The sequence below is a fragment of the Rhinolophus sinicus genome, linkage group LG01 (assembly GCF_036562045.2).
Source record: "Rhinolophus sinicus isolate RSC01 linkage group LG01, ASM3656204v1, whole genome shotgun sequence".
Lineage (NCBI taxonomy): Eukaryota > Metazoa > Chordata > Mammalia > Chiroptera > Rhinolophidae > Rhinolophus > Rhinolophus sinicus.
In genome coordinates, this window is record NC_133751.1 from 107,527,167 (window position 1) to 107,543,412 (window position 16,246).

A 16,246-nucleotide genomic window follows, 5' to 3' on the forward strand; every position below is an offset into this window, starting at 1 on the left:
GTTGCAGGGGATGCAGCCCCACATTCCTTGCGGGAGTCGAACCTGCAACCTGTGGTTGAGAGCCCGCACTCCAACCAAATGAGCCATCTGGGAGCTCAGCGGCAGTTCAGCTCAAGGTGCCATGTTCTTAGTTGCAGGGGGTGCAGCCCACCATCCCTTGAGGGAGTCAAGGAGTCAAACCGGCAACCTTGTGGCTAAGAGCCCATGCTCCAACCAACTGAGCCATCTAGCCACCCAGGAGCTGTACTTCATTCTAGTTGCAGAGGGTGCAGCTCGCTGGCCCATATAGGAATCAAACCGGCAGCCCCGTTGCCCAGAGCTCGTGCTCTAACCAACTGAGCCACCCGTCCGCCCCGCAAACTATTTGTTACAGATAGCATTTCTCCTCCCAAATTGCAAAACCCTAGAGAGGGTTTGGAAAGCCTTGGTGTCCATTAAGCTCCATACATATGTGCACATTACTCACAAAATAACTCCTGGTTGTGCCTTCATGGGTGGGTCTTACTGCACCTCTCCCATCCTTACTTCACTCCTACAGTCAGAAGTATGAGGTGAGGGCAGTTAATTCTCAACTGCTTTAGTCTTTAGCAAGGCAAGGAGTCTGGACAAAGTTTCTGAGTAGATAGGCTTATCTTTGGCATTAGAAACAATTCCATTCTTTTATTTATTGAACATTTGTGGAGCACCTGCTACAGGATGGTCACTGGTGGGAATAAAGAGTTTAAATGATAGTCTCTGCTCTGGGAGTCTCTGATGGGAGCCATTAGACAAGTCAACCAATTATTAAACTGGTGTGAAAACCCAGGAAACAGCTATAGTATTATGCTAATGGTGTAGGCTTCCCAGAGGAGACAAAGCTCAGTTCTGAAGGGGTTAGCAGACAGCTAGATAAGGAGAGGATAATAGGTGAGTTGTCCAACCGAGAAAGCAGTTCCTGCAAACGTACTGGCCCATTATGGTGAGAGCTGATGCCAGGAGAGCAAGAGGGGAGGCTGGGCAGGTACACAGAATCCAGGTGTGGTGGGTTCCTCATACCCGGGAGTTTGGACTTGATTGTCAAGGCCTTGGAGAGCCACTGAAGAATTTGAAGCAGGGGAGGGAGATGGACACATGTACATTTGGACAGATCACTTTGGCAATTAGTGAAAGGATAATTGGGAGGGGTAAAGAATGTGCGGAGGCCAGTTGGGGCCTCCCTAAGAAGCGGGTGGCACCTTGGACACTGCGAGTATTTTAATGTGCTCCTTTATGGAAAGGAAGAGTGTTTGTGCAAAACAAGATATTTTATAACGAAGTTACAAATCCCAAAACCATGAAATCTTGGTAAGTCCAACTTTATTCTAAAAATCTGTTAATTTTGAATAAAATTAATACAGTCACTTTCATTTGTTCTTTGATTGATGTTTGAGTAATTCAAGCTGAAGAAAATAACTTTCCCTTAAATAATCATTGCCTTTTACAAATTTAATTCTTTACATATTTCAACCCTTAAAAATTTAATATGGAGCTCCCGGATGGCTCGGTTGGTTGGAGCACGTCCTCTCAACCAACCGGTTGCCACAAAGTTGCCACAAAGTTGCTGGTTCGACTCCCGCAAGGGATGGTGGGCTGCGCCCCCTGTGGCTGGCTACAGCAATTGGACCTGAAGCTGAGCTGCGCCCTCCACAACTGGGATTAAAAGGACAACAACTTGACTTGGAAAAAAAGTACTGGAAGTACACACTGTTCCCCAATAAAGTCCTGTTCCCCTTCCCCAATAAAATCTTTTTTTAAAAAAAAATTTAATACGGTTGATTGTTCAAAATAATTTCACATGCCTGACTGAGTAAACTTAGACCTGTAACAAGGAAAATCTTCTCAAGGACTTAAACAACTCTTGCAAATTAAATAAATTATGCTTATAATTACGGTAAATCAAATTCTCATAAAAAGTCTAATATTATTTATAAGGTTAATCAAATTCTTCACTTTTTACCTCATAAGACTAAAATGTCAGATTCCTTTGAACATTGAAAATATTTTAAATAACAAACACATGCAGATTATTCACACACATAACATAGTGGCTAGAGTTTTATCTACTTCATTATATCTATATTTAATTTCAAATCCTTTTAATACAGAGATACTTTACCAAGTACAGGGCAGCAGTTTTACCATCTCAGGAAAGCTGAGATTTCTGGTTGGACCCCTTCTCTTTCAAAAATTTGGGGCCTGAAGTCTATGCATATCCTCTGTATTTTCAAAATTCACTTAGAAACTGTGTCTATTCAATGTATATTTAATAAAATCACTTATAAAAATATGTATGGCTTATTGTAAATAATAAATTTTGGAAATAAGGATTTTAAGAACGTGTTTAAATTTATGACTAGATTTATCTAACTATAGTATACTAATTAAAACTATTTTTAGTCTCTTTAAAACTTCTATAAATTATCTTTAAATATAGAAAGTCTAAAATGCAACTTTGTAAGTAGGAAGAATGTGACCTGACAGAAAATTTCAGAAGAGAGAATTTTATGTGTCAGCTTCATTGGTAAGAGAAAATGTACTTCATGAAGGTTTGTCAACTGTGTTAGCACTTCAGAGTCGGTGAGGTGGACCAAGTTTGTTAACAAGACACCTGTACCATGTCAGGCTGTTTGTGCTCATAGTCATGCATGTGTTTTCTTGCTGCTTATTATTATGTCACATGATCCTCTTTGTAAAGAACAATCAATGTGTGCCAGAACTCTAATATTGCCTTGAACAGGAATTTAACTTGTATGAAATGGAACAGTTCGAAAAAGAAACTATATAATACATTAATTCTCTACTTTGAATTTTAGGCATATCCTAGGGAGTTGCCTCTTACGTCAAGATACATGACAAAAATCTTAATTTATCTTTGTTTTTTTAATTGTAGAAAAGCAAATAATACTGTTTCTTACTTTTTTTTCTTAATAGCAAGTCATGAAATTAGATGATGACACGGTGTGGTTGTTCTAGAAATGATTTGGTGCCCTGCTACACATAAATAAAGCTGATAGTTAGAAACCAAAAGATTTAAAAATCCTGGTGTATTTATTCCTAGGGATAGTCAATCTAACAAAACTGAAAAGCAACAAAATATTTTGGATTGTGTTTTAAAATAATAATTGTTTACCTTTGTACTAATTCACATAGGTTTGTAGATAAACTTTATGGACTCATTTGCCTTAAAATTTGAGAATAATGTTTTCATCTCTAGGGTTTTGGACTGACAAAGAGGAACTAAAGAAACTGAGGCAAAGTGAAACAGTTTTCAAGCCACAGAAGAAATGGCACGAGTATGAAATGAGTATGGAAAACTGGGTCAAAGCAGTGAAACGCTCCATGAATTGGTACAAGACGTAGCACTGAATGGAGTGACCGAGACCACAGATGGCTGGCTGATGTGACGGACAGATGGGACAAAGCTCAGGGATACTGATATGATGACCACTGAGAGAAGAAGATTTAAAATGAGCTTTGCAACGTGAGAGGAAAAGCATTGCTTTTTTGAAAAAACAAACAATTTTTAAACTCTCATTTATGTTTACCCAAACCTTGGTAGGGGTGTCAGGCAGCAACACCTCAAAACTTTATATCTTTTGTAGCAAATTCCAAAGGGCGTTAGCAACCATATTTTGACAGTTATGGGTCTTCCTTTTTTTCAATCCCTGGTCAATTGAACATGTGAACATAATTGTTTACTATCCAAATCGACAGTTCTGGGCCTAGCACCCTTCACATGCTGTTCCAAAATTATGTGAAATTATTTGTTTAATTATTTAAAATTAAGAGGACTATTCAAAGTCCATACAGCTAAAAAGGAAGAATAACTGAGGAAATTTGGAATTCTGAAACATTAGTATTTTATATTTAAAGCCATAATTGTTCAATGTTACATCCACGTATGAGCTCCAATGTCCCTCTCAGATAGGCTAATTAGTTAGTCAGTTCTTTCCTTTATTGGGCTTAAAGACACTGCCTTAATTTTTCTTCACTCCACCCAAATCTAAGCGTTACTTATGTACTGAAAAATACTGAAAAAAATAATTTTAGTTAATGAAACTAAAAAGGGTATTGATTTATAAGGAACAAGAAAATGTTGTATTTTCCTTCTCAAATACCATTTCTTTCAAAAACCTTTGGCTAAAGTATAACATCCCATTTTTTACAAAATGTAGGTAGTAAATGTAAATCTTGCCTTTCTTCTGTTCTTATCTTTCTTAGTTGCTTACATAAATGTCATTTGTTTTTATTAAGTGCCTAATTGACAGAGCTTAATTTGAAGAAAGTTCCTTAATTTACCAGTGACTTAAGAATTGTCTTCATTGGTGTATTTTAACTTGTCCAGGTATCTTTTTAATTTTCATCCACTCTATTCATCCATATGAGATATGTGCAGTGGGTACCTGGCAGAGCTGAGGGGAGGGTATCCATGCTACTGATTCCCGGAGGGCTGCTGAGCCATAGAGCCACAGACTGGGGTAGGGACAGTCTCCCTTCGCAAACTTGCTCCGTAGAAACATTGTAGAGGAGTAAGAGTTGTGAGTAGCTTTAGGCCACTTAAATCTAGGTGTAAAATTGCCACCTTCCGACCTGTTCTCAGGTTATTTGCCCCTTCTCACATTTGGGCTAGGTTCCTTTTACATTTGCAGCAATAATGAATTTACTTCCCTCTTGGTCAGGTTTTATCACATAAAGTCCTGTTACAGAGGTAGCTGTTATATAATGAAAGAAATGACTGTTACAGGGAATTTTGTTGTTGCTGTCATATATATCTATTTCAGAGACAGTTGGATTTGATAGAATTAGGGGTCAAATTGCATTTCTACTAATTCCGTCTCTTTGAACTTTGTCGTCTTAAAATGATTAAATTTTTTGATGGAGTCATTATAGCAAATGTATATAGTATCATTCCATTAATTTTTTTAATTTTAATTTTTCAGTTACAGTTGACATTCAATAGTATATTAGTTTCAGCTGTACAGCATAGTGGTTAGACATTTACATAACTTACAAAGTGCTGCCCCTGAAAAGTCTAGTACCCACCTGACACCATACTTATATTAACTCCATTAATTAAGATTTGGAAATATTTTTGTTATGTCGAAGTGTTTTGTTTACTGTAATAAGTCAAATCCCATTATGTAGATAATATTCTTCTTTTCATTCTTTGTGTTTTTAATGGCCTTTTACAAAGCTTAGTGGCCAGTTAAAAGCTCTATTACCAAAATCATTTGAAAGCTGCTTTTTCGTTTTTCTGTTTCTTATAGGATCTGTTTCTCAGTGGCTCTGTGTCATAGGAAATAATTCTGTCTTTTTGTATTAGAATATACTGAATTACAATATTATTAATAACTAAACGTTTATTAGTTCATCTCTTTTCACATTTTTCTTTCTCATCATAAAACCACAAAATAAAGGCTTTCAGGTCTTTCAGATAATGTGGGGAAGTAACTCTGAATACCTGTTATTGGAGTTGAACATCTCAAAAATCAGTGGCTAATTTTTTTGTTAGTTTAGAAGTTACTCTTTTATTTTTAATATTTCAGGGTGTTTTTGTTGACGTAGTTTAGTAAATCTTTTGTCAGATTTAACCTAAATCAGAAAGGTGACCACGTTTGCTTTTGTGGTTGTAGAAACAGTTGATAATCAAAATCAATTGAGCAAAAAAATTGTCCATCTGTCAAGTTCATTTTTCATTTGTATGCTAATATTTAAAGTGTTTTTTTTTTTTTTTAAATTCTGTGCCAATCTTTCTCATCACGTCTTATTTTTCCCATTATGGAGCTACCTTACATTTTTAGGAAGTCTGTAGCTGTCTTACCAAGGAGGAGAATGCTCCTCCACAGTCCTGAAAGTGGCACTGAGTGCTTTTGTGCTGTAGCATTGTGCAGTTCTTCTTTCCATATCCAACCAAGACGTGGTTTCTCAATCTCAGCTTTATTGACATTTGGGGACAGATAATTCTTTGTTTTAGGGTGCTGTTTTGTGCACTATGGGATATTTAGCAATCCTTACCTCTGCCTGTGGCTGCTGTCAGCATCCCCTGAGTTGTGATAGTCAAAAATGTCTCCAGACATTGCCACATGTCCCCTGGGAGGCAAAATCACCCCCCACGTGAGAACTGATACAGACTGTTAGGAGAAAACTGAAGACTCAGTGAATGTAGTGTCTAACATACTCTCTTTCTTTCTGGCTTATTTTACCTTAGGAAATGGATGCTAGCAAAAGGAAGTGGTTGTATACTAAAATAAATAGGGATTTTACTTTGCTGGTTAATGAGGTAAAAAAAAAAAGTCACGTTATAATTGTCTTCTGCTGTTTTTATCTACCCACCACCACCCTGCATCCCCTGTGGTGTTACTGAGTGGGCTCATGACTTCAGTACGGGGTTAATGTAGTCTGCAGCCCATCTTTGGTTTTATCTGCCATTTGCTTCCTTTTTGTCTCTGACTGAAGGTGGTGATCCCTCTCTTACGTGCCTCTGTTCAAGCCTCCACCAAACTGGAAGCTCCCTGAAAGGAGAAACCATGTCTACTTCCACAGAACTTAACTCTGTGCCTTCATTTGTGAGATGAATTCTTACTTTATGTTTACAATGGTAACTTTTTGCACATACATTTTTTCCTTGTTGATGGGAGCAGCTTATATTTGTCGCAAGTAAAATATGTTTTGTTGGACTAAGAAGGACCACTTAGTTATGATAGCTAGAATCTGTTTATTTAAAATTTCTAAATATGACATATGTATATGTGTAGAGATACACATCCATAAATATAGTTATATTAACTTTCTAAGCTAAAATTGAAGTCTTTCTTTTCACAAGTTTTGTGTATTTGAACGCAGATGACTAACATTAAATTTTCAGAACGTCAGACACTCTGGTGTTAGAGGAAAGAAACTTAAGAAACAGCCCCTTCTGCAAGGCACTTTTATACTGGAGACAAGTCTTTAATTAAAAATAATCTAGCTCACAAGTTTGGCAAGAACTTCAAAATTTTTTGAGGGGAGACATAGCTGGACCCTCAGGTTCTTTGACTTGAAGTGGTTCTATAGTCACCACAGAGATAGCCTAGAAGGCTAGAATCTACCCCCAAGGGATTCTGAATCCCTTGGGGAAATATAAATCATGGTTCTGAATTAGAATTAAAAACCCCAGATACACCCTAGACCAATCTAGTAATAGTCTCAGAAGCATCTTTCATATACAAAGCCAGGTCATCTGATTCAAATCAATCAAAATGGATAACCCCAAAGTGGTCAAATAGGTGATCCAGAATTACATTGTTTTATATATAAGTTTTGGACTCTCATAGCCATAAGTATTTGGGCACCAGCATCTATTATAAGTCACTATCTTGTCACTATTCCCATGGGATCCTTGCACCTAGAGGAATGATCTTGGACGTGGGAATAATAGAAGCAGGAACCTATAGAATCATTTCTGAAATTCTCTGTTACTTTATTTCTGCTATCTTTCCCCCCTTTACTATAAATTTGGCTTATTAAAATAAAAATGGCTATGTCTGTACAGATAGCTATATTATTTACAAAATAAATCATATGAAAATTCCAATTTAAATAAACCATATTGTTATAAGAAACTGCCAAAATTTTCCAGAGCAGCTATACCACTTCACATTCCCACCAGCAATGTATGAGTGATCCAGTTTCTCTACATCCTAACCAGTATCTGACATGTAAATATAACCCTAAAAGTAACCCTAACACTAACTCAAACCTTAAACCTAGCTGTAACCTTAAATTTAACATAGCTGTAATCCTAACTCTAACCCTTACCCTAATTAACCCTAAATTTAACCCTAACCCACACCCTAATTCTAAACCTAATCTTAACATTAACCCTAACCATAAACAAAACTTGAAACATAACCCTAACCTTATGTTTAATACTACCCGTAACACAATTCCCAACCCTAAATTCTAACCATAACTTTAACCTTAAACCTAAAACTAATCAAAATATTTAACCCTGAACTTAAACCCTAACTCTTAACACTAAACCTAATCCTAAAACTAAACTTGACCCTAAACCTAACTAAAATCCTAACCCTAACTCTAAATTTAAGCTTAAACCAACCTCCTAATCCTAATTCTTACCCTCGCCCTAAACGTAAACCAAGCTATAACCCTGACCTAACTATAAAAAATCCTAAAACTAAATAAAAACCGTAATCCTAAATTTACCTCTAAAACTAATAACTGTAACCATAAACCTATCCTACCGTAAATCCTAACCATAACCCTAATTCCAAGCCTATACTAACACTAACCCTAATCTCTCAACATAAAATCCAACCCCAATTCTAAACCAAATCACAATACTAACCATAATCCTATTATGAACGCTAACCTAACCCTACGGTGTTAATCTGAAAATAAGACCGGGTCTTATATAAAGTTTTGCTCCAAAAGATGAATTAGGGCTTATGTTCAGGGGATGTCATCCTGAAAAATCATGGTAGGGCTTATTTTCCGGTTGTCACGTCCCGCATGACGAGGGTTGTGGGGAGCCAGGAGGGCGGCACAGGGTTAAGAAAGACAGTAGCCGTGAATAGAGTGTAAGCGGGGCCAAGGGACCTGCAGCCTCAAGGTCTGGGACCCTAATCGGGCCTGAGTATTAGCTTTTATTAGTTAGGTGGGGAAGCAAAGGAGATTAAGCTTGTCAATCTCAAGATCTGTGAATCCCACACATTATAATAGGAAACTGATTCAAGCCAATCACCCTTCCCTGCAGGCAGCTGAACCTTAAGTCTCAGGAGGTCTGTACTTCCCCGAGGGACAAAACCTATATGCATATGAATTGATGGAGAGCACTTCATAGAATCTCTTTCCCTGCAGGCTGTGGGAAGGAATGCAGCCACAGAGGCAGAGGCTTTCCTTAGTTGGGGGAATGTGGGGTCCGTGCCCACCTCTATGAACCCCATGGGTTCTCCTGTTGGCCCCCACTTGACTGCACCTGGCTTGAGTTGTCCTCCCCCCCCCCCGTGGGGAATCTTACTCGTCATTGGCTGACCAGCCATCTTTCTGGGGCCAAATGGAGACATAAGGTGCAAACACAAAGGTGTAGCAAAGTCCCTGAAAGAATCCGTCTCACAGACTCTCCTTTCTTTGGGGGCAGGTACGAGGGGACAGACAAGTAGGCTGCTGCGTGGCAACACCAGTTAGGTCTTATTTTTGGAGAAACACGGTAATACTAAACCTAAACTCTAATTGTAATGTTAACCCTGATACTAACCCTAACTTCAAAATTAACACTGAAGCATAACCCTAACCCTAATACAAAATCTAAACCTAACACTCAAACTTACACTAACTCTAACCCTACCACTAACACTAAACCAAACCCCAAATCTAGCCCTAACCCTAAACCTAATTGTAAATCTGAACACAGCCAAAACTATAAACTTAATTCTTACACTAACACTTACCTAAAACTTAACCTTAGCCCTAAACCCTAACCATAACCTTAACCCTGACCCTAACTGTAAACCTAATACTAAAACTTAACCCTAACATTACCACTAACAACCCTAAATCTGGGGTTACATAGGCATCACGATGGAATGAGAAGGCCCCTTGGTACCGCCCCTTGAAGTTACAACGTTTGACAATTATAATTCAATATAGGATTCCCTGCTCGACACACAAACGCATCTGAGAGATCCACGTGTCAAGGTGGGCATATCAGAAGGAGCAGGAGAGACGGGTGAAGGACAGAAACGGGACCCACAGACACAGTGCAGGGCCCACTGCAGTCCCAGCAGACATGATAGCAGGGAAGGAGTTGAATTGCAGCTCTCACATGGCACACTGGAGGGCCAGAGGGGCAGAAGCAACTTTCCAGCCTGAGTAGCCAGCACCAATTGCTGCTGAACTAGGTAGGTAGAGAAATGGCACAGCAGGGTGGTAGCAGAGGACTAGCACCATTACTAGCAAGAAGGCAAATCAGCAGACCATGAACCCACCTCCCGACCTCCCTCATCCATGATGGTGGACTGATAGAGGCAGTGGACATGCCTCAAACAGCACAGTGTGGCTGACAGCCTCTGGTCACAAGGAGGCAGTGCAGGGAACTCAGGCCTGGAGCCACATCACCTGTCACGTTCCACATTGGGGGTGGTACCTTGAAAGGGAAGTGACCTGGAAACGGGATGCCCACCTATTCAGGAATATGGGGCATTTTCCACTACCGAGGTGATACTGCCCACCAAGATCCCAGAGGTGCTAGTAGTGCAACTAAGAGAAAACCAAAACTTCCATGATAGCACCATCTACTGGAAAACAAAAGAAATAATTCTACTTATCAACTTGCTGAATTGTTAAGAACAAAACAGTACCAAAAAATAAAAGAAGAGTTCACTACCTCAACAGCCCAGGCAAAGAAAGAATCCATCAAGTATCAAGGTAACAAGGTAACTCAGAAAGAAAATGAAAACTCCCCAGAAACAGAAGACTCTAATATAAATGACAGAGAATTCAAGATTGTAATTATGAAAAGAAAAGAAAAGAAAAGAAAAGAAAAGAAAAGAAAAGAAAAGAAACGAGATATAGGAGAACTCAGAAAGGCAGTTTGATGAATTCAGGAATAAAGTCAATGAATGAAAGGAGTACTTTACCAAAGAGATTGAAGCTATAAAAAAGAACCAAACAGGAATTTTGGGGCTAAAGAACTCAATAAATGAGATGAAGAAAACATTCGAGAGCATTGGAAACAGAACAGACCAGATGGAAGAGAATTAGCAAGCTCGAAGACAGAAACCTAGAAATGACTCAGGTGACAGAAGAGAGAACTGAGTTTAAAAAAAGAGAAAAAAAGGAAGAACTCTATGAGAACTATCTGACTCCATTGGAAACAGCAATATAAGAATAACGGGTATACCAGAAGGAGAGGAGAAAGAGAAGGAAACAGAGAAGCCTCTGAAACAAACAATTGACGAGAATTTTCCAAACCTATGGAAAGAGCTGGACCATTGAAATCAAGACACTAACAGAACACCCAATCATCTCACTGCAAAAAAGACTTTTCCAAAGCACATTTAACTGCAGTTGTCAAAGTTAATGACAAAGAAAGAATTCTCAAGGCAGTCAGGAAAAAAAGACTAACTTACAAAGGAAACCCCATTTGGTTATCATCAGATTTTTCAGCAGAAACCTTACCAGCCAGGAGAGAGTGAAATGAAAAATTCAAAATATTGAAAGAGAGAAATCACCAGTCAAGAATAATATATCCAGCAATGGTATCCAGCAATGGATATACAAGAGAAATAAAAGGCTTTTCCACACAAACAAAAGCTGAGGCAATTTACCACCATAAGACCTGCCTCACAAGAAATGTTGAAAGTAGCTTTTCAACTTGAAACAAAAAGGTAAAAGTATACAAAACTTGGAATAAGATGGCAAAAATACAGACAGAAGCAAGAAATTACAACCTTATTTCAGAATAGGATATTAAACAATTATAATGGTTAAAAAGTGGAAAAGCATTTTAAAGACTATTACTTCTGCAATTTAGAAACAATGCACAGGATAAAAAGAGATAATTTGTGACAAGAACATAAAAGGGAAGGGAATAAAGAACTGAACTTGCACAGATGAGTGAAGCTAAGATGCAATCGAAAGAAAAAGAACTATTGTATGTATGAGATATTTTATACAAACATAAAGGTAACCACCAAATAAAAACACAAAGCTAAGAGAAAAGGAAATGGAGAAAAAAAATCATAGAAAACCACACACACACAAAAGCTCACTGAAACACAAGGGAAAAGAAATAATGGAGACCCAGAGTAACCAAAAAGCAAAAGATTAAATGGCTGTAGTATGTCCTTTTATCAGTTATCACCTTAAATGTAAGTGGATTGAACTTACTATCCAAAAGGCAGAGAATAGCGGGATGGATGAAAACACAAGACCCAATTATATGTTTCCTTCAGGAATCTCATCTCAGCTCCAAGGAGAAACAGGCTCAAAGTGAAGGGATGGAGGATGATACTCCAAAAAATGGCATCCAGAGAAATGTGGATATAGCTGCATTTATATCTGACAAAATGGATTTCAAGACAAAAAAAGTTAACATGAGAAAAAGACAGACTTTTTATAATGATAAAATGGACAATTAATCAAGAAGACATAACAATTATCTTTATATATTTACCCAACTTGGGAGCACCAACCTATATAAAACAATCGCTAAAAGACTTAAAGGGACAAAATGATAATTATATTAGGGGGCCTGAATACCCCATTGAGAGAAATGGATTATCCAAACAGAAAGTCAATAAGGAAATATCGGCCTTAAATGACACATTAGGCCAAATGGACATAACCAATATTAATAGTACTTTCCATCCCCAAACAACAGAATATACATTCTTCTTAAGTGCACATGGAACATTCTCAAGGGTAGACCATATATTGGTGCACAAAACTAGTCCCAATTACTTTAAGAATATTGATGTCATACCAAGCATATTTTCTGACCACAGTGGTATGATACTGAACATTAAGTATAAAAAGAAAGCTGGAAAAAACACAAATATGTGAATATTAAACAACCTGCTACTGAACAACTATTGGGTCAAAGATGAAATAAGAGATCAAAATATACATAGAGACAAATGAAAATGACAGTATAACACACCAAAAATTAGGGGAATCCAGCAAAAGCAGTACTAAAAGGGAAGTTTATAGCATTACAGGCCTACCTCAGAAACAAGAAAAATCTCAAATTAAGAAAAATCAAACATTAAACCTCAAAGAACTAGAAAAATAAGAACAAACAAGTCCCAAAGTCAATAGAAGGAAGGAAATCATAAAAATCAGAGCAGAAATCAATAGAGAACAAAAGACAATAGAAAAAAATTAATGTAACAAAGAACTGGTTCTTTGAAAAGATAAATAAAACTGACAACCTCTGGCTAAGGAAAAGAAAGACAATACTCAAAATCAGAAATGAAAGAAGAGATGTTACAATGGACACCACAGAAATACTAAGGATTATACAAGAATACTATGAAAGATTATACAACACCAAATTTGATAACCTAGAAGAAATGGACAAATTCTTAGAAATATATAAACTTCCCAGACTGAACTATGGAGAACTGGAAAACCTAAGTAGACCAATCACTAGTAAGGAAATTGAAATAATAATAAAAAAAACCTCCCAAAAAGGAAAATCTAGGACCAGATGCTTCACTGGTGAATTTTACCAAACATTGAAAGAAGATTTACTACCAAACCTCAAACTCTTTGAAAATATTGAAGAAGGAATAATACTTCGTAACTCATTTTATGAGGCCAATATTACCCTGATACCAAAACCAGGCAAGGACCACACAGGAAAAGAAAATTGCATTATGTCTGATGAACATAGATGCAAAAATTCTGAACAAAATACTAGCAAAATGAATACAACAATATATTAAAAGCATAATACATCACGATCAAGTGGGATTTATTACAGGGATGCAAGGATGGTTTAACATACACAAATCAATCAATGTCATACACATTAGTAAAATAAAAGAAAAATCATATGATCATATTAATAGATACAGGTAAAGCATTTGACAAAATACTTCCATGATTAAAACTCTCAATAAAATGGGTATAGAAGGAAGTACTTCAACATAATCAAGGCCATATATGACAAACCTTCAGCTAATACTATACTCAATGGTCAAAAACTAAAGGCATTTACTCAAAGATCAGGAACAAGGAAAGATACTCTCACCACTGTTATTCAACATAGTGTTGGAAGTCCTCACCAAAGCAATCAAGCAAGAGAAAGAAATAAAAGGTATCCAAATCGGGAATGAAGAAGTACCTCTGTCACTATTTATAGATGACATGATTCTATATACATATAGAAAGCTGTATAGACTACATTAAAATATTATTAGAAACCATAAACAAATATAGCAAAGTTTCAGGATACAAATTCAATACACAAAAATCCATTGCATCCCTGTATACTAACAATTAAATATTGGAAAAAGAAATGAAGAAAACAATCCCATTTACAATTGCTACAAAAAATATACAATAGCCAGGAATAAACTTAACAAAGGAAGTGACACACTGAAAACTACAAGACATTGTTGAAAGAAATTGAAGACACAAAGAAATTCAAAGATATTCCGTGTTCACAGATTGAAAGAATTAACATTGTTAAAATGGCCATACTACCTAAAGCAATATACAAATTTAATGCAATCTCTATTGAAATCCCAATAGCATTTTTCACAGAAATAGAACAAAAAACCCAAATTTGTCTGGAACAACAAAAGACTCCAAATAGCCAAAGCAATCATGAGAAAAAAGAACAAAGCTGGAAGAATCACAATCCCTGACTTCAAATTATACAACAAAGGTATGGTAATCAAAACAGCATAGTAACGGCAGAAAAAAATGACACACAGAACAATGGTGGAGAATTAAGATCCCAGAAATAAACCCACACATATATGGGCAACTAATCTTCAACAAACTAAAAACGTACAATGCAGAAAGGAAATTTTCTTCAATAAATGTTGGAAAAACTGGAAGGCCACATGCAAGAAAAATGAAACCAGAGAGCTATCTGACACCACACACACAAATTAATTCAAAATGGATTAAAATCTTGATTATAAAACCTGGAGCAATAAATTACATAGAAGAAAACATAGGCACTAAACTTTGGACCTTGGTCTCAGAGGGGTTTTTGTGAACTTGACCCCAAAGCAAGAGAAGTGAAAGCAAAAATAAATGAGTGGGACTATGGCAAACTTAAAAGCTTCTGAACAGCAAAAAATAAAACATCAACAAAAACAAAAATGCAATCAGTTGAATGGGAGAAGATATTTGCAAACAATACCTCTGATGAATGACTGATAAATGGCTAATATTAAAACTACATAAAGTTCTTGTACATTTCCAAAAGATTTTTATTAAAAATATAGCTAACAGACATATTAGTTTCCGGGATATACCATATATTCAACATTTATAAGCCTAAAGGAGTGATCACCATGATAAGTCTAGCAACCACCTGACACTGTACCACGCTATCACAATATTATTGAATATATTCCCCATACTGTACGTTACATCCCCAAGACTTATTTGTTTTATACCTGGAAATTTGGACCTCTTATTCCCCTTCATCTCCCCCCACCCCCACTTTTTAAATTAATCAATTACAGTGACATTCAATATTATTTTATATTAATTTCTGGTGTACAGCATAGTGGTTAGACATTTCTGTAATTCAAAAGTGATCCTGCTGCGTAGTCTAGTATCCACCTGGCACTATACATAGTTATTACCTTATTATTGACTATATTCCTTATGCTTTAATTTACATCCCCAAGACTATTTTCTAACTATCAGTTTGCACTTCTTAATCCCTTCACCTTTTCACCCTGTGCCCCAAACCCCTCCCGTCTATCACTACAACAAATCTAGTACCCATCTGACACCACACATAGTTATTACAATACTATTGACTATGTTCCCTATGCTATACCCTACATTCCCATAACTACTGTGTAACAATCAATTTGTACTTTTTAATCTCTTCCCCTTTTTTTCACCCACACCCACAAACCTCTTCCCATCTGGCAGTCATCAAAATGTTTTCTGTATCTATGAGTTTGTTTCTGTTTCATTTATTTTGTTCTTTAGATTCCACATATAAGTGAAATCACATTGCATCTGTCTTTGTCTGGTACACTCCACTCAGCACAACACCCTCCAGGTCCATCCATGCTGCCACAGATGGCAAGAACCTATGCCCTTTCATTGCCAAGCAATAGTCCACTGCATATATGTACCACCTCCTCTTTATCCATTCATCCATTGACAGATACCCAGGCTGCCTCCACATCTTGGCCTTTGTAAACAATGCTGCAATGAACATATAGATGCATATGTCCCTTGAAGTAGCATTTTGGGTTTCTTCGGATAAATACCCTAAATTGGGATTAGTGGGTCCTTCTTTGTCTCTTCTCATAGTCTTTGTCCTCAAGTTTATTTTGTCTAAGTATTGCTACTCCAGCTTTTCTTGTTATTTTTATTTTCATTTTCATGAAATATCTTTTTTCCATCCCTTTACTTTTTGTCTGTGTGTGTCTTTCAATCTGATGTGAGTCTTTTGTAAGCAGCATATGTAAGGGTTTACTTTTTTTGTCCATTCATTCCTCCTATGTCTTTTGATTGGAGC

The 16,246-nt window shown here is 36.9% G+C and overlaps 1 protein-coding gene across 4 annotated transcripts in view; it reads left to right on the forward strand.

The window, feature by feature from the left end:
- The window catches only part of GK5 (glycerol kinase 5), a 91,064-nt gene extending 83,445 nt beyond the window's left edge, over window positions 1-7,619 (forward strand). For all 4 annotated transcript variants that reach the window (XM_019753590.2, XM_074334064.1, XM_074334071.1 and 1 more), the window contains one exon: window positions 3,233-7,619. In XM_019753590.2, coding sequence (XP_019609149.1) covers window positions 3,233-3,378 — 146 coding nt within the window. In that variant the 3' untranslated portion in view covers window positions 3,379-7,619. The remainder of the gene's footprint in view (window positions 1-3,232) is intronic.
- Window positions 7,620-16,246: the final 8,627 nt, after the last annotated feature.